The sequence below is a fragment of the Dendrobates tinctorius genome, unplaced genomic scaffold (genome assembly GCF_039654945.1).
Source record: "Dendrobates tinctorius isolate UK_male_01 unplaced genomic scaffold, ASM3965494v1 ptg000082l, whole genome shotgun sequence".
In the NCBI taxonomy this organism is placed as follows: domain Eukaryota; kingdom Metazoa; phylum Chordata; class Amphibia; order Anura; family Dendrobatidae; genus Dendrobates; species Dendrobates tinctorius.
The window spans coordinates 8,121,025-8,148,812 of NW_027361750.1; the positions used below are offsets into that span (position 1 = coordinate 8,121,025).

At 43.6% G+C, this 27,788-nt stretch overlaps 1 protein-coding gene across 1 annotated transcript in view; it reads right to left on the bottom strand.

The window, feature by feature from the left end:
- SLCO5A1 (solute carrier organic anion transporter family member 5A1) overlaps positions 1-27,788 on the bottom strand; it is a 189,126-nt gene that overhangs the window by 147,466 nt on the left and 13,872 nt on the right. The window contains exon 2 of the mRNA XM_073583864.1: positions 20,189-21,587. Within this exon, the coding sequence (XP_073439965.1) occupies positions 20,189-21,158 (970 nt within the window). The 5' untranslated portion in view covers positions 21,159-21,587. The remainder of the gene's footprint in view (positions 1-20,188; positions 21,588-27,788) is intronic.

Sequence of the window (27,788 nt, forward strand, 5' to 3'; positions counted from 1 at the left end):
GTAAGTCTGCTGCCTGCTTTAAATAAAAAAATATATATGGGAGTGCTTCTTTAATCATTTTGCTTTATTTTTGTAAGAGCTGTTTTTACTATTACTGTATTATTTATTGCTCTAGGATGAGCTAAAACACTTACTGGAAAGCCGACGTACACTTTGTGCCTCTTTTTCACTCTGCTCCTCCCTCCCCATTCTTTCTTCATAGACTTCTAGAGGCAGCTGTAATTTGACACCTCATGAGTTAGCAGCTGACATTTCGTTAACACATATTTTAGCTGTCAGTGATAAGTAAAGGGAGTGATAGGAAAGAAGGGTGTTGTAGGAAAAGAAGTGGCTCCTAAGAGGGGAAAATTGCTCATCACATACTGGTAATAATTAACAGTCTGTTCAGAAAAACTGGGTCATTTGAGGGTACATGTTTCCTACCAGATAATCCAAGAAGCATTTAGTTCCCAGGAGAGCAAAAGGATTAAATACGCTAAAATCTAACATAAGTATCATATATCTGTCCACAGTTCTTCCTAACACGTTAGTTAATTTGATGGATTTTCCCTAAAGTGTGTCAAAATGTATTTGGTCAACTTAAAGGGGTATAACCATAAAGTAACGGGGCCATAGTACTGTACCCTAAACAGATAGTGGCCAGGGCGCAGAGGGAACATCACTGACCAGCACTGCAACCCCGTCATTCTCTGTATCAGTCAGAGCAACCGGGGGTCAGACCACCACTGATCGTAAAGTGATGGCAAATCAATTAAAGTAAGAACTTCCAACAAGGTCAGTGCGTATGGATGCAACCAGTTTTCAGCAATAATACTCTTTATCCAGATTATCAGCTGTTAGGAGTAAGGTTCCATTTTCGCATACATGGTACAAGTCCATGAGCTGCCCAGACCGTACAATGACCCATAGAGTTTCACAGATCCATAGACGCATCTGTTGTAAAAACAGATCCATGTGTCTGATCCGGAGACTCAGAGCATGTCCTATTCTCAACCGTCTAATGTATCAGACTCGTCCATTAAATTCTGTTACGTATGGATGAAAAACAGAAGACAAAAGGGTCGATGTAGCACCGCATTTACACCGGAATCCTTGAGTAAAACACTTTGAATAGTTGCAATAGCTTGGGAGAAGCCGGGGAAGGATGGGTCGTGGCTACAGTTGTGGCCAAAAGTATTGACACCCCTGCAATTTTGTCAGATAATACTCAGTTTCTTCCTGAAAATGATTGCAAACACAAATTCTTTGGTATTATTATCTTCATTTAATTTGTCTTAAATGAAAAAACACAAAAAGAATTGTCCTAAAGCCAAATTGGATATAATTCCACACCAAACATAAAAAAGAGGGTGGACAAAAGTATTGGCACTGTTCGAAAAATCATGTGATGCTTCTCTAATTTATGTAATTAACAACACCTGTAACTTACCTGTGTCACCTAACAGGTGTTGGCAATAATTAAATCACACTTGCAGCCAGTTGACATGGATTAAAGTTGACTCAACCTCTGTCCTGAGTCCTTGTGTGTACTACATTGAGCATGGAGAAAAGAAAGAAGACCAAAGAACTGTCTGAGGACTTAAGAAACCAAATTGTGAGGAAGCATGAGCAATCTCAAGGCTACATGTCCATCTCCAAAGACCTGAATGTTCCTGTGTCTACCGTGCGCAGTGTCGTCAAGAAGTTTAAAGCCCATGGCACTGTGGCTAACCTCCCTAGATGTGGACGGAAAAATAGGTATTAGACCTACCAGTAATAATGTTTCCAGGAGTCCATCCTGACAGCACCATGGAGGACGTCCTCCTCCTCCTTACAGGGACAGGAAAGCACACGAGAGGCTAAAAGGCCCCGCCCCACCCCTTTTCCCTCAGTGATTTAACACAGCGTGGATAATGCAATAATTCTTTTAATGATACCATCATATTACATCATATGACATAACAAACAGGGAGGGAACTACCCGTGCTGTCAGCATGGACTCCTGGAAACATCATTACCGGTAGGTCTAATACCCATTTTCCAGGACGTCCCCCTGACAGCACCATGGAGGGTACCAAAGCACCTCCTCAGGGTGGGATCACTGCCTGGAGAACCTTTCTCCTGAATGCAGTATGTTGGCCTGATAACACATCCAGCTTGTAGTGTTTGCAAAATGTATTAAGGCTGGCCCAGGTTGCTGCTCTACAAATTTGCTTGACTGAGGCGCCTGCGCGCTCCGCCCAGGAGGCCGAAGCTGCCCTGGTAGAGTGGGCCCTTAAGGAATCTGGCGGGCTAGCGCCTTCCGACTGGTAGGCGTCCGAAATTACCGAGGTGATCCATCTTGCGATGGACGCCTTAGAGGCTTTTTTCCCCTTATTTCTACCCCCAAAGAGGATGAACAGGTTTGGGTCAATACGCCAGTCATTAGTGGCCTCTAGATAGCTTATAACTGCCTGTCTTATGTCTAGAGAGTGGAGACGCTGTTCCTTCCCATTGTGGGGATTGCTGCAGAAGGATGGTAACACCATCTCTTGATTTATATTCTGGTAAAAGGCTACCTTGGGGATAAACACTGGATCTAATCTTAAGATTATATGATCTTCTCTGATCTGGAGATATGGATCTTTGGGGAACAGGGCCTGGATCTCTCCTATTCTTTTGGCCGTGGTGATGGCTACAAGGAAAGCCGTCTTCCGAGTGAGAGTTGAAATGGTCATCCTTTCACTAGGGATGTAGGGGTCCCTACATAAGGATCTGAGTACCAGGCCGAGGTCCCATGGCGGGGTGAGCTGCCTAATTGTGGGGCGAAGACGCTGCGTGGCCTTTATGAATCTTACCACCCAAGGATTGGAAGCTAAAGGGTAGTCAAAGAAGGAGCTCAAGGCCGAAATCTGGACTTTTAACGTGCTGGGTTTAAGGCCCTTATTATACCACGACTGTAGAAAGTCTAGGACACTAGGGAGGTCGGGGGTACCTGCCAGGAGGTCGGACCTGCCACCTTCCAGGCAGTATCTCTTCCATATCTTCCGGTAGATTGCGGATGTTACCGGCTTCCTGCTGGCCATTAGAGTGGATATGACCTGATCGGATAAGCCCTTTGCTCTCAAGATGTTCCTTTCAGGATCCATGCTGAGAGGTGTAGTCTTGCTGGATCTGGGTGGCGGATCGGGCCCTGGTGGATGATGTTCTCCTTCAGGAGTAGCTGGACTGGGTTTCCTATTGCCGTGGCCCCTAGCAGCGGAAACCAACTCCTCCTTGGCCAGTATGGCACTATCATCATCACCGTTGCACGGTCCTCGCGGATCTTCCTGAGTACCGACGGTATAAGCGCCAGTGGTGGGAATGCGTACAGGAGAGGTTCCTTCCAGGCCTGGCTCAGGGCATCCACTCCATCCGGGTGGTCCGCCGGGTTCAGGGAGTAGAATCTGGCAACCTTTGAGTTCTTCCGGCTTGCGAACAGGTCTATACTGGGGGTTCCCCAGCGCTGACATAGTTGATGAAAGATCTCTCCGTTTAGTTCCCACTCTGTCGGGCAGACCTGCTGTCTGCTTGGGTAGTCTGCCACTACGTTCTGAGAACCCTCCGGGTGGATTGCCGTTACTGAGAGGACAACCCTTTCTGCCCAAGCGAATATTCGTCCTGCTAGTGCCTGGAGCGGTCGATGTCTCGGGCCTCCCTGGTGCTTCAGGAACGAGACTGCCGTTGTGTTGTCACACAGTATTCGGGCGTGTCGATTTCTCACTACCGACCAGTTCTGACGCAGGGCTTCCCAGACCGCATAGAGCTCCCTGAAGTTGGAGGATCTGTTTCTGATGCTGACTGGCCATCTTCCCTGGAAAATTCTTCCTTCTACATGGGCTCCCCATCCCCACGTACTGGCGTCTGTAGTGATTACCACGTATGGCGAGGTTATCCATAGCACGCCCACCTGTAAGCTTCTGGGCTGTATCCACCACCGTAGAGATCTTTTTACCGGATCTGGCATTGATATGGGCCCGTCTAGTGAATCCTGATGTCTGTCCCACCTTGCGAGGATCTCTTTTTGGAGGGGCCTCGAATGGATCTGGGCCCATCTGACGCACGGATTGCAGGCCGTCATCAGGCCCAGGACCTCCATTGCCCCTCTTATGGAGGAGCGATGTTTTAGGAGGCTCTTGGCTCTGTCCTGAATGATCCGCTGCTTTTTTTCTGGAAGCAGGGATACTCTGCTTCTTGAGTCTAGAAGGAGTCGCAGGAAGATTTTCCTGCTTTCTGGCTTTAGGTCCGACTTCTGTTCGTTGATAAGCCAGCCGAGATACTCCAATGTTCTGATCGTTCAGCTCCTGTCCTGAATGAGCCTCTCTTCTGATCTTGCGACTAGGAGAAAGTCGTCTAGGTATGGTATTATAATGACCCCCTGGTTTCTCAGGTAGGCCACTACCTCTGTTACCAGCTTTGTAAATATTCGGGGGGCTGAAGGCAGGTCCGGGCCGGTAGTCTGATTGCGAATCTTAGCAGGCTCTGAGATGAGGGATGGATGGGGACCTGATAATACGCACTCTTCAGGTCGAGGGTACACATAACGGCATTTCTGCCTATAAGATGAATTGCCGAACATATTGATTCCATCCAAAACCTTTTGTATACCACCCAGGCATTTAGAGGTTTCAAGTTTATGATAGTTCTGGCCTCGCCGGATGGTTTTGCAATGGAGAACAGGGAGGAGTAGTGACCCTTTCCCCTCTCCGACTGCGGAACTGGCACTATGACCTTTGACCTGAGCATGTTCTGTAGGTCTGCCCACATGGCAGAGCCTTCCGGGACTACAGTGGGGGCAATGTATCTATCGGGGGGAGAGGAACAACATTTTATGCTGTAACCTTCTGTGATGGTTCTGAGGACCCACTGGTTGTGAGTTACCTGGCCCCACCTCTCTGCAAAGTGTCGCAGTCTTCCCCCGACGCCTATGGCGTCATTGTCTTCTGGACCTGGAGGTTGATGCAAAAAAAGGGGCTTTGCTTCTCCCCCCTTGGCTCTGCACGTTTCTATAGGAGCTTCTATTGGATCTACCCTGGCTCCTAAATTCGGTCTGTCTCCGGAAACAGGGCCCCCTCCGAAAGCACTGGGGACGCTTGGGTTTTTCCTCTGGAAACCCTTTGTTTTTGTTAGACACCTGCTCTAAGATGCTATCTAGAGCTGGTCCGAACACCCTTAAGCCTGAAAAGGGGATAGAGCAAAGCTTCGCCTTTGAAGCATTATCCCCCGACCAGGACTTTAGTCAAACTGCTCGCCTAGCTGCATTGGAAAGGGAGATGTTTCTGGCTGCGAATCTTACTGACTCGGCCGACGTATCTGAAAGAAATGCCGTGGCTGATTTCATCAGGGGGAGGGAAGCTAGGATCTCGGATCTAGGGGTTTTGTTGGTTAAGTGCTCTTCCAACTACCCCATCCATAGGAACATGGACCTGGCCACCGAGGTGGCTGCTATGTTAACCCTAGTGAGGGCCGCCGCCGTTTCCCATGTTCTCTTTAACAGGACATCCGCCTTCCTGTCCATCGGGTCTCGGAGACTTGACGAGTCCTCGAAGGGGATGGCGGTCTTTTTGGTAACCTTAGCTACAGGAACATCAATTTTAGGAATTTCCTCCCACAATCGAGTTTCCTCTGGGTCAAAAGGCAGTCGGCTCTTAAAGTCCCGGGACAGCATGAGTCGACGTTCTGCCTCCTTCCACTCTTCTAGGACCATTGTCTTAATGTGTTCACTCACAGGTAACACAGTCTGTCTCCGAGCAACCAGTCCCCCAAACATCAGGTCCTGTCGGGACTGTGGCTTAGGAACTTCTTCAATTTGCACGGTGTTCCTTACCGCCTGCACCAAGTCCTCAGTGTCCTCTAGTCTAAACAGGTATTTCCTGCCTTGGTCCCGCTTGTCAGTCGGGTTCTCTCCCTCTTCCTCGGGATCCGAGTCCCGGAGGTCTGACACCTCAGGCGAGCTTGTTTCCGAGGCTAGCTCCATCTCCCACCTTGGCCGCTTCCGGCCTGGCCCCGGCCTGGGGGACTGTGGCCGTGAGAGGCTGGATCTGGAGGCCTGTACTTCCTCCCGGATCAGGGATCGCATCTCGGCAAGGAGGGACGGTTGCTCATCTCTTACAACCCTTGAGGTGCAGGGTCCGCAGAGTTTTGACGTGAGTGTCTGGCAGCTTTACCTTGCAGACCGGGCATCTAACAGATTTAAATGTGGCCTTAGCCGGATCTTTAGCGTCTGCCGGGGGGGGGCTGGGGTGCCCTTCTCCTGTATGATACAGAACAGGGATAGTCAGGTCAATCGTCCTGGGCTGCGGGGAAGGCGGTGTGGGGGGTGGATTGCGCCAAGCGCACTTACCCCTCTGTCGGCTGGTGCCTCTGGGTCCATAACCACCGAAGCTGCTGCTGGCGTGCGCTGAACCTGCTGGCGTGCGGTGAGCTTGCTGGCGTACCCAGGCTGCTGGCACGCTGATTCAAAGTCAGCGCGTGACCTCACCGCCGCGCCATGGGTCCTCCCCAAGACCACGACTGCCGCTTCCAGCCTGGATCTGACGTACCCCGGGCATTCTGTAATGGCGGCGTCCGCGCCCCTGCCTGTGGGGCGTCCTGTGAAGCCGGCGCCCGCATCGCCCGCTGCCTGCGGGGACTCTGCTGCCACTGCGGTACCGCCTGGAGCAGAAAGCCTCCCACCGGGAGGAGCGGCTCCCTCCAGGAGCGCGTCCTGCTCCTGTCTTTTGGGCAGAGGGACTCCCCACCGGGAAGTGTCAGCCCTGGGCATCCCGGCAAGGGGAAGGTTTGGACTGGCCGCCCGATCCCTCTGCGCCCTCCGGTAAGCTGATCTTCCTCTCGTATGTCCCTCCATGCAGGGACAGGAAAGACAATGAGGGAAAAGGGGTGGGGCGGGGCCTTTTAACCTCTCGTGTGCTTTCCTGTCCCTGTAAGGAGGAGGAGGACGTCCTCCATGGTGCTGTCAGGGGGACGTCCTGGAAAGAAAAATTGACAAGAGATTTCAACGCAAGATTGTGCGGATGTTGGATAAAGAACCTCGACTAACATCCAAACAAGTTCAAGCTGCCCTGCAGTCTGAGGGTACAACAGTGTCAACCCGTACTATCCGTCGGCATCTGAATGAAAAGGGACTGTATGGTAGGAGACCCAGGAAGACCCCACTTCTTACCCCGAGACATAAAAAAGCCAGGCTGGAGATTGCCAAAACTTACCTGAAAAAGCCTAAAACGTTTTGGAAGAATGTTCTCTGGTCAGATGAGACAAAAGTAGAGCTTTTTGGGCAAAGGCATCAACATAGAGTTTACAAGAGAAAAAAAAGAGGCATTCAAAGAAAGAAAAAAACACTGTCCCTACAGTCAAACATGGCGGAGGTTCCCTGATGTTTTGGGGTTGCTTTGCTGCCTCTGGCACTGGACTGCTTGGCCGCTTGCATGGCATTATGAAGTCTGAAGACTACCAACAAATTTTGCAGCATAATGTTGGGCCCAGTGTGAGAAAGCTGGGTCTCCCTCAGAGGTCATGGGTCTTCCAGCAGGACAATGACCCAAAACACACTTCAAAAAGCACTAGAAAATGGTTGGGGAGAAAGCACTGGAGACTTCTAAGGTGGCCAGCAATGAGTCCAGACCTGAATCCCATAGAACACCTGTGGAGAGATCTAAAAATGGCAGTTTGGAGAAGGCACCCTTCTAATATCAGGGACCTGGAGCAGTTTGCCAAAGAAGAATGGTCTGAAATTCCAGCAGAGCTTTGTAAGAAACTCATTGATGGTTACCGGAAGCGGTTGGTCGCAGTTATTTTGGCTAAAGGTTGTGCAACCAAGTATTAGGCTGAGGGTGCCAATACTTTTGTCTGGCCCATTTTTGGAGTTTTGTGTGAAATGATCAATGTTTTGCTTTTTGCTTCATTCTCTTGTGTTTTTTCATTTAAGACAAATTAAATGAAGATAATAATACCAAAGAATTTTTGTTTGCAATCATTTTCAGGAAGAAACTGAGTATTATCTGACAAAATTGCAGGGGTGTCAATACTTTTGGCCACAACTGTACATCTACCTGTCAAATTCACAGCAAGTGGTTGCATTTCTTAAGCCATAAATGTTACTGCAGTATTCTTGCACGTCCCTCACTAAGACTGGCGTACGAAAAGTCAGACTTAATGGATCCGCGTCATACTTTTTACTTCAGAGTTTCATCCAAGTTTCACCTGTTTTTAATTGATTCATTGTTAAGAAGACATTCTGCTTGCTTCAGTGAAAAACACAAATAACAAAAAATAAGGTTGCAACATGAAATGCAGGCAGCAGAGATGACAAACGGTAGAAAAACAGCCAATTTAACAGATCTAAAAATAAACACAGATGTGTGAATGTATCCTTAAAGGGAACCTGTCATGTCCCAGAACGCTACAAATCAGCACCTATGGGGTCAACCAGCGGGTTAATAGCGTTCAAAAGTCATGCAGCAGGCGGACTGAAAGCCCGGCTGTAGGGAGAAAATTAACTTTCTCTCAACAGCCTCCGAATTTCAGTCAGAAAGGTGCAGCCGATGCGGCTTCAGTTACTGCTAAGTACATAGTGAGTGGCGGCTGTAACCCCGCCCCAGCACTGACTGACAGCCGGCTCTGTACTGATGCACCACTACACCGGCTGTCAGTCAGTGCCAAGACATGGTCATGGCCCTGGTTCACTATGTACTGATCAGTGTCTGATGCCACGGCTCTACGACTGAAAGCCGGAGGCTGCCGAGAGAAATAAAGTTAACTTCTCTTGGCCGCACAACTTTAAAACGTGAGCAACCTGCAGATTAACCCCATATCCACAGGTTAATAGCATTTTGGGACATGACATGTTCCCTGTAATCTGTTCTTGGCCTTAGTCCAGGCTCACAGTTTGTTTTTATGTCTTGTTGTACATCTTTTTCTACATGATATCCCTGATATGTCCTACCCTGCAATTCTGGAGTTCCTGCTCCAATCCGTAGAATAACGTTCACCTTTTCCAATTAATACTTTTATTCCGATAAGGGTGACATGATCGTTGCTTCTATTGGACGGATTATCTGGGGCTTACATTACTTACAGGACGATTGACATCTAACGTCTTTGCATTACCTTGGACCTCGAAAAACATCTAAGTGATCAAGTAAATTTTCTCTTCAAATTACATATATGCTGATTAATCCATAATACACTTGGGAAATTTCTGCCGCAGCTTTTCGCCTTTTCCGTTCTATGCTCAATTACCATAAATGTGGATTCTGTGTGACATGCTGTATCCACATGAAGAACTACTGATGGGTATGAATTCATAAGGCTTATCGGAGTCACACTGCGAATATTCCCAGGAGAAAGGTCTTGTATGGAGCAGCATAAAATAACTCAATTACCTTCACTAGATGGAAATGTATTACAACTATTATGTGTAACACCACTTACAACTGCATGCCATCCTGTATGCCTTCTATATACTGTCTTTATATATTCTGACCTTGGTCAAATGGGCAAACAAATTGCAATATCCTGGACCAAAAAATGATACTTTTACATCTTCCATGGAGTTTTGAGTCTTTATAGACAGACTGAATCGATTCAAAGTCTGAACGTCGCGATAGAACCTTAAAGGGAATCCGTCACTAGGATCAACCCTCCCAAGCCTTCTATATTGGCATGTAGGTCATAGGAAGCTGAATAAAATGATACCTTGCTATTTGCGATATGATGTTTTATTCCATCCAAATCCATATTTTTATTATATACAATTGGGCTGTTCCAGGCTTTGGGCCGGACACATATGCATGAGAATCTGTCTCCAGAGCTTAGTTTAAAAAAAGTGAGAATTACCAGTGTGAGATGTGTAACCAACAAAGAACAGTAGAACTGAATTTTGTTTCATGACAAGCACAATACCATCTGCAGCTCTCACTGCTCTGCTGTACTCGTATTGTAACAATATTGCAGCCCTGTCTGCCTGTGAGATAGAAGCTGAGAGGAACCTGCAGCTGTGTCTGGTATAGTCACACACAGCTCTGCAGTGAGATCAGGACAGCAGAGAGCGGCCATTACACTGGTAAGCAGGGCTGGACTGGCCCACCAGAGAATCGGAGAATCCTCCGATGGGCCCTGGCTTCTCCTTCAGGAGTTCATAGTGCAAACCTTGTAGTTGCTATGGGGCTCTTTAGTAGGGGAGAAATGTGGGCCCTCAGAATCAAATCCTCCGGTGGGCCCAATGTTCTCCAGTCTGACACAACTGGTAATACTGGTAACCATCACACATCACACTGCTCACGCCCCCTACATGTAAAATAATCTCTGGAGGCAGATTCTCATGCAGATTAGTATCCACCCCATAGTCCTAAACAGCTCATTTACATATGAGAAACATATGGATTTTTCTGGATAAAGACATCAGATCGCAGATATCAAGGTATCATTTTATTCAGCTTCCTAGGACCTACAAGCTCTTATAGATCGCTTAGTAGGGTTCATCCTACTGCCAGATTCCCTTTAAATAATGTCTCATAAGATGGCAAAGGATCATTAACGAAAGAGAGAAGAAAGCCTTCAGCTTTCTGCAGTGATATTAGAGCATGGCTGCCTCTTTCTAGTGAATTTATTTAGATGCCGTGTGGTGAGGAATAGTAATCCTGACAATGTAGCTGCTTCTGCTGTGTGTAGGTGGAAGATACTTATAATTTAATATGCATTCAGTATTGACTGTAGGATTCCATGGATTAACACTACATGAGTCTGTCACAGGAAAGACAATATCGGTAACTAATTTTACTCTTGCAAACTGCAGGGTAGGACTCATCTGTGGGGGCCAAAGTCAAAGCTAAATCATCTATTTTCTCGCGCCTGCATCCCACCCACACATGCCTTAAACTGCTAGCTTTCACATAAGACCGTGAGCCAAAACAAGACTGAAACAAACACAACGAATAATGTTCTGGATTGTTGCTAATAGGTCAAGCAACAACAGGCACAAAAATATATCATATATATAAGATATAAAAATATATATAAAAGACAAAGTAAGGCTAGTTTCACACTAGCGTTTTTTTAGCACTGCGCTTCGTGCGCAATAGAATAGACTACAAAAAACGCATCATGCGTTTTGTATGCGTTTGCTTTTTTTAGGCGCATGCGTTTTAACCAGTTTCTAGCCATGTTAACTCCTAAAACGCATGCGATTTTAAACACAGGCGTGCACATGTCCGTGCACACGCCTGCGTTCCCATAGACTGTAATGTGATTTTTTTTGCGCATTCCGTGCGCAAGCGTTTTTTGAGACAGGTCGGACGGACCAAAAATGCAACAGGCTGCGTCCGGCGCGCATAGGCGCACACTACAAAAAACGCATGAGCACGAAAACGCATACGCTAGACCATGCACCCCCATGTTAAAGATGGGGTGCAGTACACATACGCATGGATGCACACGAAGCGCAGCGCTAACAAACGCTAGTGTGATAATACCAGCCTAAGAGGCATAAATTAGCCAAATATGTGTTTATCATAAATTCCTGATAATGAAGCAAGAAGTGTGGAGAGCAGAACGTCATGCAGAAGAAAGACCATAGCGTGACAGGCAGCATCAGTCAGAATCCTCTAGGGCTTCTCATTTCTAGGCTACCACGTTTAAGGGGAGTCAAAATGCAGGTCTGACTCATCAAACCTGGTCACATGCAGGAAAAATGGAAAAATGTCTCACCACAGGTCAGCATTTTAGTAGCATAGCTCCGAAGTAATACCCATGCTACCCAAGTGAACTTTGGGATTAGCAGTTACTATTTCAGGTTTGAAACAATGATAAATGTAGATCATAGTGAGAGTAAAAGTAAGGCCATGTTCACACATTCAGTATTTGATCAGTATTTTACATCAGTATTTGTATGCTGATGTATACTGAAATGGTGATGTGTTTCTATTAGGCCGGAGTCACACTAGCGAGAAATACGGATGAGTGCTATGCGTGAAAACAACGCATTGCACTCGAACCAATGTTAATCTATGGGGCAGCTCCCATCAGCCGATTTTTTTTCTACTCAATTTGCGATACAGTTAAATCACACTGACATGTTTAATAAAGAATAGATATATACACATGGAATACACACACATATATATATATATATATATATATACACACACACACACACACACACACACACACGTCATTGATATATATATATATATATATTTTATATTTCACAGTTCTACATAGCAGAATAGTCGCTAAATAAAATTGCCGGCTTCTGCAAAATCATTACAAAACTTGACATGAAATGACACATGGTTTACATACAGTAAACCATTTCATTTAGTTTTTTATATGTCTTTGACTAATAATTAGACTAGGGTATGTGTGTAAAATTTTGGACATGTAGGTGTTAAATTAACGGGTAAATTCGTTAAAAAAACATTCCGCGGCCTCCCGCTGTAATTTCTCCACCAGAGAGGGAAAGTCAGTGAGTGAGGGCGGATATTAATACGGTAGCCTAGAGAGGAAATAATCACAAAGTTTTTGACCACATTTATTATTCAGCTAATCCAACAGAATCCCTTGTTGTCCTGTAAAAAAAAAACACACAACACGATCCATACCTCTCCGCCGTTCAATCAGGTCCCCCGCTGCAATCCATCACAAGGGGTTAACTAGTTTACAACTGGGACTGGTGCTAATGCTATCAGCCCCGATGTAAACCACTGCAGAATGAATTAAATCATGTCTGTGCAGATGCCCTGGCTGACTGGGGATGAACTAATAAGCGTGGGAAAGTTTCTGAACTTTTTTCCACGCTCCTGAGTTCACCTCAGGTCAGCCGGGGACTCCGAGCAGCCTCACTGACTACCGCTGATATCACTGAGGCTGCACTGAGTCCCCGGCTGACCGGAGGTGAACTGACAGCGTGGGAAAAAGTTCAGAAACTTTCCCACGCTTATGTACACCTTTATGTTCATTGGACGAAACGATAATCCGCCACCAATCTACAGACAGTCATGTTACCATACCTTCCTGTATTATTATAGGTGTACATCTGATTACACTTCTTTCTATTGAAAGATAGATTCTCTAGGCATAGTTTTGGAATTGGTTTTAGTACACAATTTTTTTTTAAATTATTCTTAAAGGGAACCTGTCAAAGAGGAGAAGGGGGATGGGGGAAGCTGCAGCGAGAGTTGTCACAGCACAGGCATACTACACAGGAGGAGGCGGCACCCAGACACAGGACAGAGGCATGATGGACTGCTTGCAGCCGCCTGATACAGGGGGACACACCATACCTATGGGACACATCACAGGTATGAGGACCTATTTATAAAAGTCAATATTTCTGCATTACTAGGGGTCAGAAACAGAAGAGCCACCTTCACAGAATGCAGCCTTAGTGCTGCTGAAGGTGGCTCTTTTACTTAAAAACGCCCTGGGGGGGGGGTGACAGGTTCCCATTAAGTATACATAGTTATTGTAAATTGTCCCCAACCTCTAGACTTTCATGTGATACCGTTATCATTTTACTAATGCCACTTAATTCCTGCAGATTAAGCCTATGACCTTGCAACCATTTGTTCTTTTAAGCCAGAATCTTAAGAATTCTAGATCAATGTGGCTGAGGTAATGTGATGTATCAAATTGATGTCAAGAAAGAACAAAGGAAATCTGATATCTTACTTCCTTCATGTCAAGGGTTGAAGCTAAAAACGAATGACACATACGATATTTAATTCATATAAGATATATCACCGGACAAGTGCCTGCAAATTCCCATGTGCTCTGGATTATACATAGCTAAACAGCTAGACTCACAACATTTATAATAAAATTCAGCTTTCAATATTTTAAAGGAGTTGTCGCCATTCAGAAAATTTGGGACTATATACTGTGAAAATAATTAAAAAAAAAAAAAAAAAAATCAAACTGTACCACTTACCCTCTCTAGTTCCAGTGCCAGCTGTCTGCTTCGTGATTAGCTCATTTCTCTGTCGATAGTTGCAGTTTTAATATGTCGATAGAGCTGCAGTCAATCACTGAGCTCAGCAGCTTGTGCCATCTACACTGGAATGCCACCGAGCTCAGCGATTGGCTGCAGCGCTGTCATCGTGACATGAGCTCTGCGGGAAAAAACACAGATCCCCGGAGCAGCTGCAGGGAATCGGCGCTGGTCCCAGAAAGGGTAAATAATACTCAGTTTGTATTTACTATAGCCCAGTTTTTTGAAAGCCGACAACCCTTTTAAAAACTGAGACAATCAAATAATAACAAGCATCTCTGAAACCTGCTGTACTAAGTCACAATTCTTCTTAAAGTCATGAATAGTCCTAACATTTAGCTGTTCAAGTTTTTTCCCATATCTTAAAGGGTTTGTTCACTACTTTGAAATTCAAGACCTGGGTGTACAACTATTTAATGTGTGATGTGGTGGAGGATGAGGTGTCAGGAATCAACATTTTTCTACAATAATTTTTGTTCTACTTTTGTAAAAAGCAAATATTTAAATACTTGATTCCCATACACACAGGATCAGATCTACTTTTTTTGGGCTCATTTGAAATATGTCCATACATTGGAAAATAACATTTCTCCATTCGGCACTGATAAATATGTATCATTGCTGTAAAGCACAAACCTATTCAAATCCTATCAACGTTAGAGAAGTTGTCCCACAAGTCCCAAATATTAAATGTCACCGAAAAAGAACGTCTGATCGCCAGACTGGCGTCACTTTAAAAAGAAAATGCCTTATAATACATGTCTCCACTATTAAATACCAACAGATCAAGTTGCCTGAAACTTTTTTAGATCCCTTAAACACCAGTTCTACAGTAGTAATATTCTTCAGGCAGCCACAACTAACACCACTGACATTGATTGCTTCATTACGTTGGCATTTATCAAAGCGTGAAATGCATCAAACAAATTAACAGTTAATTCTTAAAAGGATTGGTCACTACTTTATATTAATGGGTTTATCCTCGGGATAGGCCACCAATAGTTATAAGGGGGATGTGCAATGATCTGTAGTACCTGGCAGAGGCCACTATAGATTCCACCCTATCTGCTGTGTTCTGGCAGAATCCCAGAGCTTCCGGGCGCCACAAGTAACAGCCGATCAGTGGGAGTGCCAGGTGTCGCAACCCCCACAGATCAGGTAATGATGGCCTATCCTAAGGATAGGCCATCAATAAAGAAAACCTAGTGGTCATCCTCTTTAATATTAAACTTGTTGGAACCAGAAAGAATGGACAAAGGTAACACAATCTGAAAGATAATGGCCCAAAAACTACTGGATAAATATCTGGATTAGAACATCTTCAAAATGACAGATTTGAGGAGTTCACGGTATCCAATGGTTAGTAACTATGAAATGTAGTCTAAGGAAGGACAACTTGTGAACTTGTGAGACTGGCATGGGCGCTCAAGGCTCATTAATGTGAATGGGAAGGAAAGGGTAGCCAATCTTGTCTAAAGGGCATGTCACACTAAGAGATATCGCTAGCAATATCGCTATAACTTGTGACGTTATAGCGATATTGCTAGCGATATCGCTGTGTCTGATACTTACCTCCGACCGGCTCCCCCGCAGCTCATCGCTGATCGCGCGAGAACGTCCAGGACCGCTTCTCGTCGTCAGCTTCCTGCGGCGCTTCCTGCTGTGACGACGAGCGACGCGTGGAGCCGGGCGGGAGGAAGCAGGATCGCCTAGTGTGACAGGTAAGTAGCGACCCCCGTCCCCAGCGATGTCGCTGGTGAGATCTGCCTATGTGGCAGCTCACTAGCGACCACTTAGCGATGTACCAGCGATCCTGACCGCGTCATATCGCTGGTCAGGATCGCTGGTACATCGCTAAGTGTGACAGTACCTTAAGCCTACTGAATGGATACTGTAGCACAAAATTTGTCAGAACACAAGGTGCATCACAATATGCTACATAGGTGTTACCAGACCACTACCCAGAGGTCCTAAAATGGGCACATGAACATCAGAACTAGGGAAATGGGACCAGGTGGTCTGATATAAAGAATCACTTTTTTTTATAGCATTGGACAGATCAGGGAGTGCTTGAGGAATAGATTGTACTGATATGTACTATAGGTAAAAAACAAGCTGGAAGAAGTGGGGAGATGCTCTCGACAAGTTTCTGCATGAGTGACCAGCATTTGATTATTATATTTTCTATAAATTGCAGGCTCATTACTTCTCATAAGAACCGGCAAGGGAGAGAACTGTCACTGTACAAAGAAAAGAATATCACGCAGTGGCAAGGGAGCTTATACTGAGCATACTCCAGAACTGACACATAGTAACATAGTTATTAAGGCTGAAGGAAGACTTTAAGTCCATCTGGTTCAACCCATAGCCTAACATGTTGATCCAGAGGAAGGCAAAAAAAAAAAAAACACGCAGCAAACACTAAGCTCCACAATGGGGAGAAAAATTCCTTCCCGACTCCACATACGGCAATCAGACTTGTTCATTGGATCAACACCCAATCAAGAGTTGTCCTAGTAGTGGACAACCCATTTAAAGAAGAAACAGCTGTAAACTGTATGCCTCTTTTATAACATTGAGTGACCTTGTGCTTTATACTGGAATAAAGTGGATTAAAACGTCAGCGTACAGTGCCGCACTTTCCATATCTGCTGGGATTAAAGTTTAGAGCATGTGCACACAGTGCACCGACCTTTTTCCTTCATAAGCCGCTTCAGGGAAACACCAGTAGTGTTTTTCTTCACGTTTTTATTTTTTACGGCTTCTCTAATAATCATTTGCAGCTGCTTGTTTTTTGTATGCATTAAAAGGGAGCGGCTTTTCCATATGTATGCTGCCAGAATGGTTAAAAGAAAGCTGAACATGTGAGCAGCGGGTCCTTTTTTAACATTGCCGGGCACATGTGGCATTCTTATCTTTTGAGCATTTTTTTAGCGCTTTTTCAAGCATGTTCCAGGTGGAATCCAGCCTCATGTGCACATACTCCGAGGAGTGTCTCCATATTGCAAAGCAACACTGACAAAAAGCTTGTGAACCCGCTTTGTTTTATTGTATTGTAAAGCCGAGGTGCAAGCATCTTTTCTTCAACTGAATGACACATAAGTAGCGACTATCACTTTTTTTTATGGTGTTCACCGTGTGGGATAAATTGCATCCATAATTTATCATCTTTATTTCAATAAAATCCAATTTTGTGCAAAAAAAAATCAATAATAACAATGTTTTTATGTGTTGCTATATTGTAAGCGTGGTAACTTTTCTCTGACAAACCTGTATGACGGCTTGTTGTTTTAGTGACAAAGTTTAGTTTTTATTGGTAATATTTTGAGGATCTTGAGAATTTCTGATTGCTATTTATTCCATTTTTTAAGCAAAACGATCATAAAAAAAAGACAATTCTGGATTAATTTTTTTGGTGTTCACTGGATAGGATAAACAGCGTGCTCATTTTCTCCGGCATATATCGATGCCATGTATGTATCATTTATTTATACGATTACTACAGTTGTGGCCAAAAGTATTGACACCCCTGCAATTCTGTCAGATAATACTCAGTTTCTTCCTGAAAATGATTGCAAACAAATTCTTTGGTATTATCTTCATTTAATTTGTCTTAAATGAAAAAAAACACAAAAAGAATTGTCCTAAAGCCAAATTGGATATAATTCCACACCAAACATAAAAAAAGAGGGTGGAAAAAAGTATTGGCACTGTTCGAAAAATCATGTGATGCTTCTCTAATTTGTGTAATTAACAGCACCTGTAACTTACCTGTGGCACCTAACAGGTGTTGGCAATAACTAAAATCACACTTGCAGCCAGTTGACATGGATTAAAGTTGACTCAACCTCTGTCCTGTGTCCTTGTGTGTACCACATTGAGCATGGAGAAAAGAAAGAAGACCAAAGAACTGTCTGAGGACTTGAGAAACCAAATTGTGAGGAAGCATGAGCAATCTCAAGGCTACAAGTCCATCTCCAAAGACCTGAATGTTCCTGTGTCTAACGTGTGCAATGTCATCAAGAAGTTTAAAACCCATGGCACTGTGGCTAACCTCCCTAGATGTGGACGGAAAAGAAAAATTGACGAGATTTCAACGCAAGATTGTGCGGATGTTGGATAAAGAACCTCGACTAACATCCAAACAAGTTCAAGCTGCCCTGCAGTCTGAGGGTACAATGGTGTCAACCCGTACTATCCATCAGCATCTGAATGAAAAGGGACTGTATGGTAGGAGACCCAGGAAGACCCCACTTCTTACCCCGAGACATCAAAAAGCCAGGCTGGAGTTTGCCAAAACTTACCTGAAAAAGCCTAAAACGTTTTGGAAGAATGTTCTCTGGTCAGATGAGACAAAAGTAGAGCTTTTTGGGCAAAGGCATCAACATAGAGTTTACAAGAGAAAAAAAAGAGGCATTCAAAGAAAGAAAAAAAACACGGTCCCTACAGTCAAACATGGCGGAGGTTCCCTGATGTTTTGGGATTGCTTTGCTGCCTCTGGCACTGGACTGCTTGGCCGCTTGCATGGCATTATGAAGTCTGAAGACTACCAACAAATTTTGCAGCATAATGTAGGGCCCAGTGTGAGAAAGCTGGGTCTCCCTCAGAGGTCATGGGTCTTCCAGCAGGACAATGACCCAAAACACACTTCAAAAAGCACTAGAAAATGGTTGGGGAGAAAGCACTGGAGACTTCTAAGGTGGCCAGCAATGAGTCCAGACCTGAATCCCATAGAACACCTGTGGAGAGATCTAAAAATGGCAGTTTGGAGAAGGCACCCTTCTAATATCAGGGACCTGGAGCAGTTTGCCAAAGAAGAATGGTCTAAAATTCCAGCAGAGCATTGTAAGAAACTCATTGATGGTTACCGGAAGCGGTTGGTCGCAGTTATTTTGGCTAAAGGTTGTGCAACCAAGTATTAGGCTGAGGGTGCCAATACTTTTGTCTGGCCCATTTTTGGAGTTTTGTGTGAAATGATCAATGTTTTGCTTTTTGCTTCATTCTCTTTTGTGTTTTTTCATTTAAGACAAATTAAATGAAAATAATACCAACGAATGTGTTTGCAATCATTTTCAGGAAGAAACTGAGTATTATATGACAGAATTGCAGGGGTGTCAATACTTTTGGCCACAACTGTATGTCACATTATAATTGATATTTTTTGTGTCACCATATGATAAAAGCCTTAACTTTTTTTTTTACTTTTGGATGACAAGGGCGTATGAAGGCTTGATTTTTTTTTTTTGTAGGATGAACTGTAATTTTAGTTGGTATAATTATGGGGCTGGTTGACTTTTTCATGGCTTTTTACAAAATGTTTTCAACGTGAAGTGACAAAAAAAATAGCAGTTCTAGCTTTTTTTCTGTAGTGCATGTTTATGTTGGCAGTGATGCAGAACCAAGTGATTTGCTGCAGCGGTCACATAGGCTGTAGACTTGAAGTCACCATTGCACCTTGTCAACAAAAACCAGCATTTCTGAATTAGGGAATAAAGTTACCATAATTACGCTAATCTAGAGAAAACCAATAGGGATGAAAAATATTCTTGGAAAACATCTTTACATATCTTGAAATAAAAATCGCAACTAATCAATGCAGAGAACTGTAAGTCTAAAAAAAATGTTATAAACCCACAGACACATCAAATGTAACCTCACTCAGACCTAGCACTTTGATCCAGAAGAAGGTAAATAAGTCTCCCTTAGACTAGGTCCAGAAAACCTCTCATCCAAGAAAATCGGATCCATTAAGCAATCACGCTCTCATCAGAGTATGATCTGATTCTCTCGGATGAGGGGAAGATGGAGAAAACAAAATGTCTCCCTCTTCTCGATTGTGTTAGTCCGTGGAAATCTGACTGCAAGTGTCATCCGAGTGTAGTCCGATATTTTCTACCGACTCATTTACTTGCATGATCGAGTGCGACTCCAATAACGGATCAAACTCGAGATTGCAGCAATTTTTCCCTTGGTCAGCTGTGTATTATGAAACAAAATTGGACATGTTCACGGCCCCGTAGAATAACATGGGGAGGAGTGCAATCCAGATAGCACTTGCCCAATTATTATGGCTGTCTGCACGACCCCTTATGCGTAACCATTTCGCCTCATATCAGAACACAAACGCCATCCAAAAATAGGCTTTTATTTTTTTTACGTATAATGACCAAAGTATAATTGCCAAAAAACGGCGTTTTATACACTTACCTAAGTAGAGTGAAGCATTGTCCTTTTTAACATTGTCATCCAGGTAGGTTGGGCCCAGGGTGTAGATCGGTGTTGATCCCATGCCAATGAGAATCTGAGCACAGATGAATAAAGCTACATAGAGAGAATGGTCTTTTCCACTCGAGTCTGCGGGACACATGGATGACTCTGAGGAATCTTTGGCACTTGTGTTGCCATTTGTGCACAACCCTTCATTTGAAATAGAAGAGTTCAGCTCCTGAATTTGATATGGTGGAGAAATGAAATGAGGTAAGGAAAACAGAGCTGCTCCGATAGCAATAAACAAGCCACCGATGGCGAGCCAACGTGGTCTACGTCCTCTTCCACCAAAATAACTGATAAAAACCACTACTAAAAGGCTACCAATATCAAAGCAGCTCACTAGAAGTCCAGACTCAGAGCTTTTTAGACTATACCTTCTTTCGATAGTAGTTATTACACTGCTTAAGTAGCCAGATACCATCAATGACTGGATGAAAGTCAAAAAGGACATACAGACAAGAAAGCATCGGGAATCTGTCAGTGCTATGCCAAGACCATGGCTACTCTTTATTGTAGAGAGTGTTACTGATGGAGAAACGCCTTTTTTATTGTTAGAGGTGCCACTGCATTCAGCTCTCTCCGCACTTAGAAAGCCAGATGCTGTAAAAGAAAAGATTGTCCTAGAGGAAGGCGCACTGCTTTGAGATGACATGGTCCGGTGATGACCACGTTTCAAGTTTGATTCTCTTTGACTATGTAGGAAACTTCTTTTCTCAATAACTGCCGTCTTTGACGTATCTACCACCATCGGCTGAAATGCTTGAAAGTTTGCCTTACAAAACCCATTTAAGACAGGCAAACTTAGTGAGCGATAAGTGTCATTTATCTCTGTGGGCCCCAATTGTTCATCCTGATGACCCTCACTATAGTAAGTGACGCTGAATAATTGTGGATTTGGATCTTCCATGGCCAGAAAATGACTAAAAAGTGAAATGATATAAAAATGTCTTGAAATGCTAATGTCATAATCTAAACCATTTCACATATATTCATGGCTCATCATCCCACTACCTTATAGAACAGTAGTGATTCTGAACTGGGCTATCCATAAAGGTGGTATAATGAACTTAATAGTCTTAAGAATACATGTCCTTAGGAGTAACAGAAAAACAGCCAAGCAGCTGTCCCTGCACTGATTTCCTGTACGTTGTTCCATCCGGATAAGATGGTGATCAACAAAGAAGAGGCATTAGAAGAGATGGGGCCTCAGGCTGTGATACAATACGCTGCCATTCTGCAGTCACCGTCATCTTTCACATCTCTGGTTCCACCGTAGACAGTAGTTCTTTCGTCCCCATTGTCTCCAGTAAATGTTTCCACCGGCGATTGTGCTGATCTGTAATGCATAGAGAAAAAGCAAAGAAGGTCAGCGCTGTGCTTCTGTCAGCAAAACACGGACGAGGCTTATGGGAATCTTAAGTGCTATGTGTGCTAACGCTTCTTTATTGCACAAATTACGGTATTAAGAAAATACCTGATCTGCAAAAGTGAGAAAGTTTTCTAAGCAGAACACAACTGCAACCGGAAGTCCACAAAGACATGCAGTTGTGTTCCGTGTGTGTGTGTGTGTGTGTGTGTGTGTGTGTGTTTTTACACCCATATGCCAATTTTCCCCATGTGCTTCATTTTCCCCATTGAGATCAATGAGGTTGAGGAGGAAAACAACTGCATCAGCAATGCACTAAACTGCATATTTCTAAGCATTATTGCTGTTGCATATTTCTTACACCCAACAAAAGCACTGCATGACAACATAACTCCTCTCAGCATTTTTATTAGGCAGATAAATATTTAGTGCAACGTATGGAATAGAGGCTGCAGTCGCATCCCGCCTTCTACATTTACGGCAAATTGATTTTTTTTTTAGAAGCAAAGGAAGGTTCTGAATAAACAGAGAGGTTATTAAGTAATATAAAGCCAGTCTGGTGATGCAGGGTCTTATCCTCATAAATTCTATAACACATAAAATGGCTAAATGATTGGTATGTGTCAGAAAGATTTTTTTTACAAGCTCATGTCAGTATAAATATATATTTTTTATGTGTTAGATAAGGCAAAATATATGGTGACCTTATGGTGCAATCTTAATGCCATTGCCTAAAATTGCATCTGGACTTGACTTTACCAGATAAGAAGTCTGGAGTTACACTGTTTAATCTTATTTATTTGGTACTTGATGGACAAAATAGAAATTTTTGATGTCTTTGTGGACTTGCCCCATTCTCTTCTCTATGCCGTTCACTAAAGGCCCAAAATTCCGACAGCATCCAGGCCTCAGAACTCACTGTGTTTTCTAAGGTACTAATATTGTGACATCAAGTGCCACAACCTTATGGCATGCAGTAACCTCCAAGGCCTGGACATGGTATGAATCTTTGACCCATTGTGAGGGAGCCGGAGATGCTACATGCAAGAGCGGAAAGAAAAGGATCAGAGAGTGGGCACTGAGCACCTGGGTGGCTGGAGAGGTGAGCAATGAGGTTTTATTTTTTATCCATTTTTTTTTTTACATCTTACGTTCATTACAATTGGTCATACATAAGTGAGACGTTAGATATACAACAGCTTATTGAACTAAACTTTGTAAATTCCCAGGTTTTTGCTGCCATATCTGATAAACTAGAGGTTCTGATTCCAATTGTGTCACATAATGGAAATTTTAAAAGAAAAGTCTTCACAAAATGAATTTAACTTCTGCAGTGTGAGTAGAGCAGTGTTATCTTAAATTAACCAGATGTCTATTTTCAGTAAGCCAGGAGGAATAGACTTATCTATATGTTGACTTTTGAATTTATGTGTTTCTTTCTTGTTGGTCAAGAGTCTGAAATGTTGCCTCTTCTTGTAGGTTAAATTGATATTTGTAAACTGATAAATGGTTATTTACCTCTTATATCAGCGCCTACAGTTATTGTACTGTTATCTTTGCAAAACAGGGATGCAGAGTCACTGAACAAGGATGGTTTTTGATATACTGATTATACATAATGCCAGGCCATGCAGTTTCTCCACTTGCAAAACAGTAGGAAAAACTATGCAAATAGATTAAATAATCAAACAACGCAAGTTAATCTCATAACCCCTTACCCTTTACCTGTGAATGATGGCTTGAAGAACAGTTTTGAACTATAAAAAGGAGAAATATGCCTCTGTAACCGGATATCCAAGAGATCCAAATATCCAGAGAACCAGAGACTCATTACAAAACCACAACCATCAAGTCTCTACAGGACAGCAGCCAAGATATCATTGCTCCATCACGAGGGACACAGATTTGTCATTTCTACAGGATGTCAACTTAGGGGACCCGGGCTGAAGGAATACAGATCTGCTCCATTGACCATCACTGAAACCATGGATATGTTCGGGGTAGTCAGGATTTGGGACCCAACAGTCATCTGGATGGGACTGTTCTATGTGTTATTTGCCTGTTTTGTGGTTCAATAAAGTATTGTCACACTGTTTTACCCTCACCCTGTGTTGTCTGAGTAGTATTACGCCCACGGCAAAAGTAGAGCGGGCATTCGGTTGGCTGGTACCAGGTCCATCAGGTTTCGGCTAGCGGACGAGAGCACCTGCTGGCCACTGTGTCTTCACAAGCAGTATACTCTATGAGCTCACAGATCAGTAGTCCTTGACATTCATGAGCTAAACCCCCACCGGCTACTGACTGACAGCTGTCTCTCAATGCATAATTAGACAGGGAAAGATGTCAATCATTAGCAGAAAAGCAGGGGGAGCTGCAGCTCATGAGAACTCACTCTGCAGCAAATAAACTTTGTTTTTTGTTAACACTACTGTAAGATATCCAGCAAGTGACACAATGCTGAAATCAGGCTCTCAGTCACTGCTGTATGTTAAACACTGAAACAGCAGATTACACCACAAAGAAAGGGGATGCCGTGACCTGCCGAATGAAAATGGGACCTTGCTACGTTATACATATGTTGCTGTAATATCTAAAGTTTTCACTCTGAATAACACACGATAAAAATTCTCTTCTAATACCATGACTCAATGCCGAAACGACATGGTTTTACTGGATCATCTGTGGTTTGTCGTGAAGACCCATTTTAAAGTTTCCAATAAAATGTGAAGTTTTATATATACCATTTTCATCGCTGGAGAATCTCACTTTTTCTGAAGAGAATTTTTAAAACTACATTTTAAAGGGGTTTTCCCACTTGTAAAAAAAAAGTGACACCCAAATGACCAAATTTGTGTAAAATAAAAATCAGAGAGTACTTGTGCTTCCATAACAGGGTTTTAGCTGGAGCAGAGACGGCACATCGACAGCTCATCACTGCTGCAGCCAATCATTGAACTCGGCAGCTACACCAGTGTAATGGTGCGAGCCTCTGAGTGATTGGTTGCAGCAGTGATGTGATGTCTAATCACAAAACACAAACAGGAGCAGCGTCGGGGATTTGGCGCTAGACCCGGGGAGGGCAAATAGATTTTGTTTTTCATAGCGCACAGGTTTTTTTTTTTTTGGTTTTTTTTTACAGGGTTAAGTACATGTTAAAACTGAAGTTAATTTAAAATGTTTTTGATGTTGATTGTGCAGCAAAATCAACATTAAAAGCTTCAAATCTGCTTGCAACAATTTTCCCATTCATTTGAATGAGAAAACATGTCTACAGTACACGTCATGGTTTTTTTTTTTAATGTTTAAAAAAAAAAAAGTGAAATGACAATACTTGTTTTATCACAGGTTTTGATGCATTTTTTTGGCTAGGTTTTTGCAGCAGAAACAAAAACACCTTATTTCTACGCTCCATATTATAATTAAAAATGCATCAACAGCATAAAGCAAAGGTTTTATTACAAAATCATGTGACTGACGCAGTTCTTCAAAGTGGATTTTTGAGCCGGTAAAATCCATGTAAAAAAATTGTGACAATACCTTTAGCTTTTACAAGTGTAAATAAACTATCTTTTATGCTAACAATTCGAAACCACCATAAAACACAATGTTCATTATCCTCAGCTACTGCCTATTCTTAAACAGGTGGAAAAAGCAAGTTTTTCCAAGTACAAAGAATGGAGAGGTCTGTAATGTTTATCGTAGGTACACTTTACCTGTGATTGACAGAAAAATCTAAAAATAAAATCCAGAAAAATCACATTGTATGATTTTTAAATAATTAAATTGCATTTTATTGCATGGAATAAGTATTTGATACAACAGAAAAACAGAACTTAATATTTGGTACAGAGACCTTTGTTTGCAATTACAGAGGTTAGACATTTCCTGTAGCTCTTGACCAAGTTTGCACACACTGCAGCAGGGATTTGGTCCCACTCCTCAATACAGTTTTCTCCAGATGTTTCAGGTTTCGGGGCGGTCGATGGGCAACATTGAGTTTCAGCTCCCTCCAAAGATTTTCTATTTGGTTCAGGTCTGGAGACTGGCTAGGCCACACTAGGACCTTGAAATGCTTCTTAAGGAGCCACTCCTTAGTTGCCTTGACTGTGTGTTTCGTGCCATTGTCATGCTGGAAGACCTAGCCATGACCTATCGTCAATGCTTTTACTGAGGGAAGGAGGTTGATGGCCAAAATCTCGCGATACATGACCCCATCCATCCTCCCTTCAATACGGTGCATTCGTCCAGTCCCCTTTGCAGAAAAGCACGCCCAAAGTATGAGGTTTTCCCCACCACGCTTCATGGTTGGGATGGTGTTCTTGGGGTTGTACTCATTCTTCTTCCTCCAAACACGGCGAGTGAAGTTGATACCAAAAAGTTCCATTTTGGTGTCATCTGACATGACCTTCTCCCATGCCTCCTCTGTATCATCCAGATGGTCATTGGTAAACTTCAAACTGACTTGGACATGTGCTGGCATGAGCAGGGGGATCTTGCGTGTGATACTAACGGTAATGTTTGAGACTGTGGTCCTAGCTCTCTTCTAGTCATTGACCAGGTCCTCCTGTGTAGTTCTGTGCTGATTTCTGACCCTTTCTCAGAATCCTCCTTACCCCACGAAGTGAGATCTTGCACTGAGCTCCAGACTGAGGAAAACTGACAGTCATCTTGAATTTCTTCCATTTTCTAATAAATGTGCCAACAGTTGTTGCCTTCTCACCAAGCTGCTTGCCTATTGTCCTGTAGCCCATCCCAGCCTTGTGCAGGTCTACAATTTTGCCCCTGGTGTACTTAGACAGCTCTGTGGTCTTGGCCATGGTGGAGAGGTTTTAGTGTGATTGATTGTGTGGACAGGTGTATTTTACAGGTAACAAGGTCAAACAGGTGCAATTAATACAGGCAATCATTGCAGGGTAGGAGGACTTCTTAAAGAAAATCTAACAGGTCTGTGAGAGCCAGAGGTCTTGCTGGTTGGTAGATGATCAAATACTTATTTCATGTAATAAAATTTAATTATGTAAAATCATACAATGTGATTTTCTGACTTTTATTTTTAGATCCTGTCTCTCACAATTGAAGTGTACCTACGATAAAAATTACAGACTGTGGGGAATAGATAGCTCAGCTGGGATCTTTGCTTTGGCACAAGCGTGTGGCTATGAAGTCACTTCAGCAGACTAGCAAGTTCCACATGAATATGGACACGGCATATTTATTGTGCACACTTGTTATTCAATGTTACACATGCCAAACATGAAATAAAACATCTAAGGCCGTCTGGCCACTAACTAACAATAGCAGGCTAACTACAAAATAAACCTATATAACAGCAAAGAAGTCCATGTAATCTTACTGTGTCAGCTCCCACCTCAGCAGATGAGATAGACTGAGAGATCCCATCTCCTCCTGATTATATCAGCTGGACCAGTCAGGAAACCAAAACCTGGATTGAATAAGTGGAGGGGGAACTACCAGTCCTTTCCATGCTGATCACTAAGGAAACCAGGACTGGATTACAGTGAAATAAACTGGCTTCATCATCAGTACAGGGAGACATATGAAATGAAACGGGGAGAAATATACCTGTTTTCTAGTACCTCTCTCCTTGGCACCTCACACACCCCCCCTCCTCTGTTCGAGCCCGTGGGGTCGGACACGACGAGTCACCAAGCAGTGCGTTCTAGACAACGCATCTGCATTTCTGTGCGCTGTGCCCGCCCTGTGCTCAACGGAAAATTTAAACCCTTGTAATGCTAAGAACCAGCGTGTCACCCGCGCATTGCCTTCTTTTGCCCGGGACATCCACGTTAGGGGCGAATGGTCCGTCACTAGTCTAAACTGGCGACCTAGTAAATAATAGCGCAAGGTGCACAGGGCCCATTTCACAGTCAGGGCTTCCCGCTCAACTACACTGTAGTTCTTTTCTGCTCTCGTAAGCTTTCTGTTTAGATAGGCCACTGGGTGTTCCTCGCCATTTACTTCTTGAGACAAAACCGCGCCGAGGCCCACCCCAGAGGCGTCCGTTTGGACAATAAACTCCCGTTTAAAGTCTGGTGCAACCAACATTGGTTGGTCACAGAGGACTGTTTTCAATCGCTGAAAGGCCTCCTCTGCTTCTGCGTTCCACTTTATTGTGACAGATTTCGACCCCTTAGTAAGATCTGTGAGAGG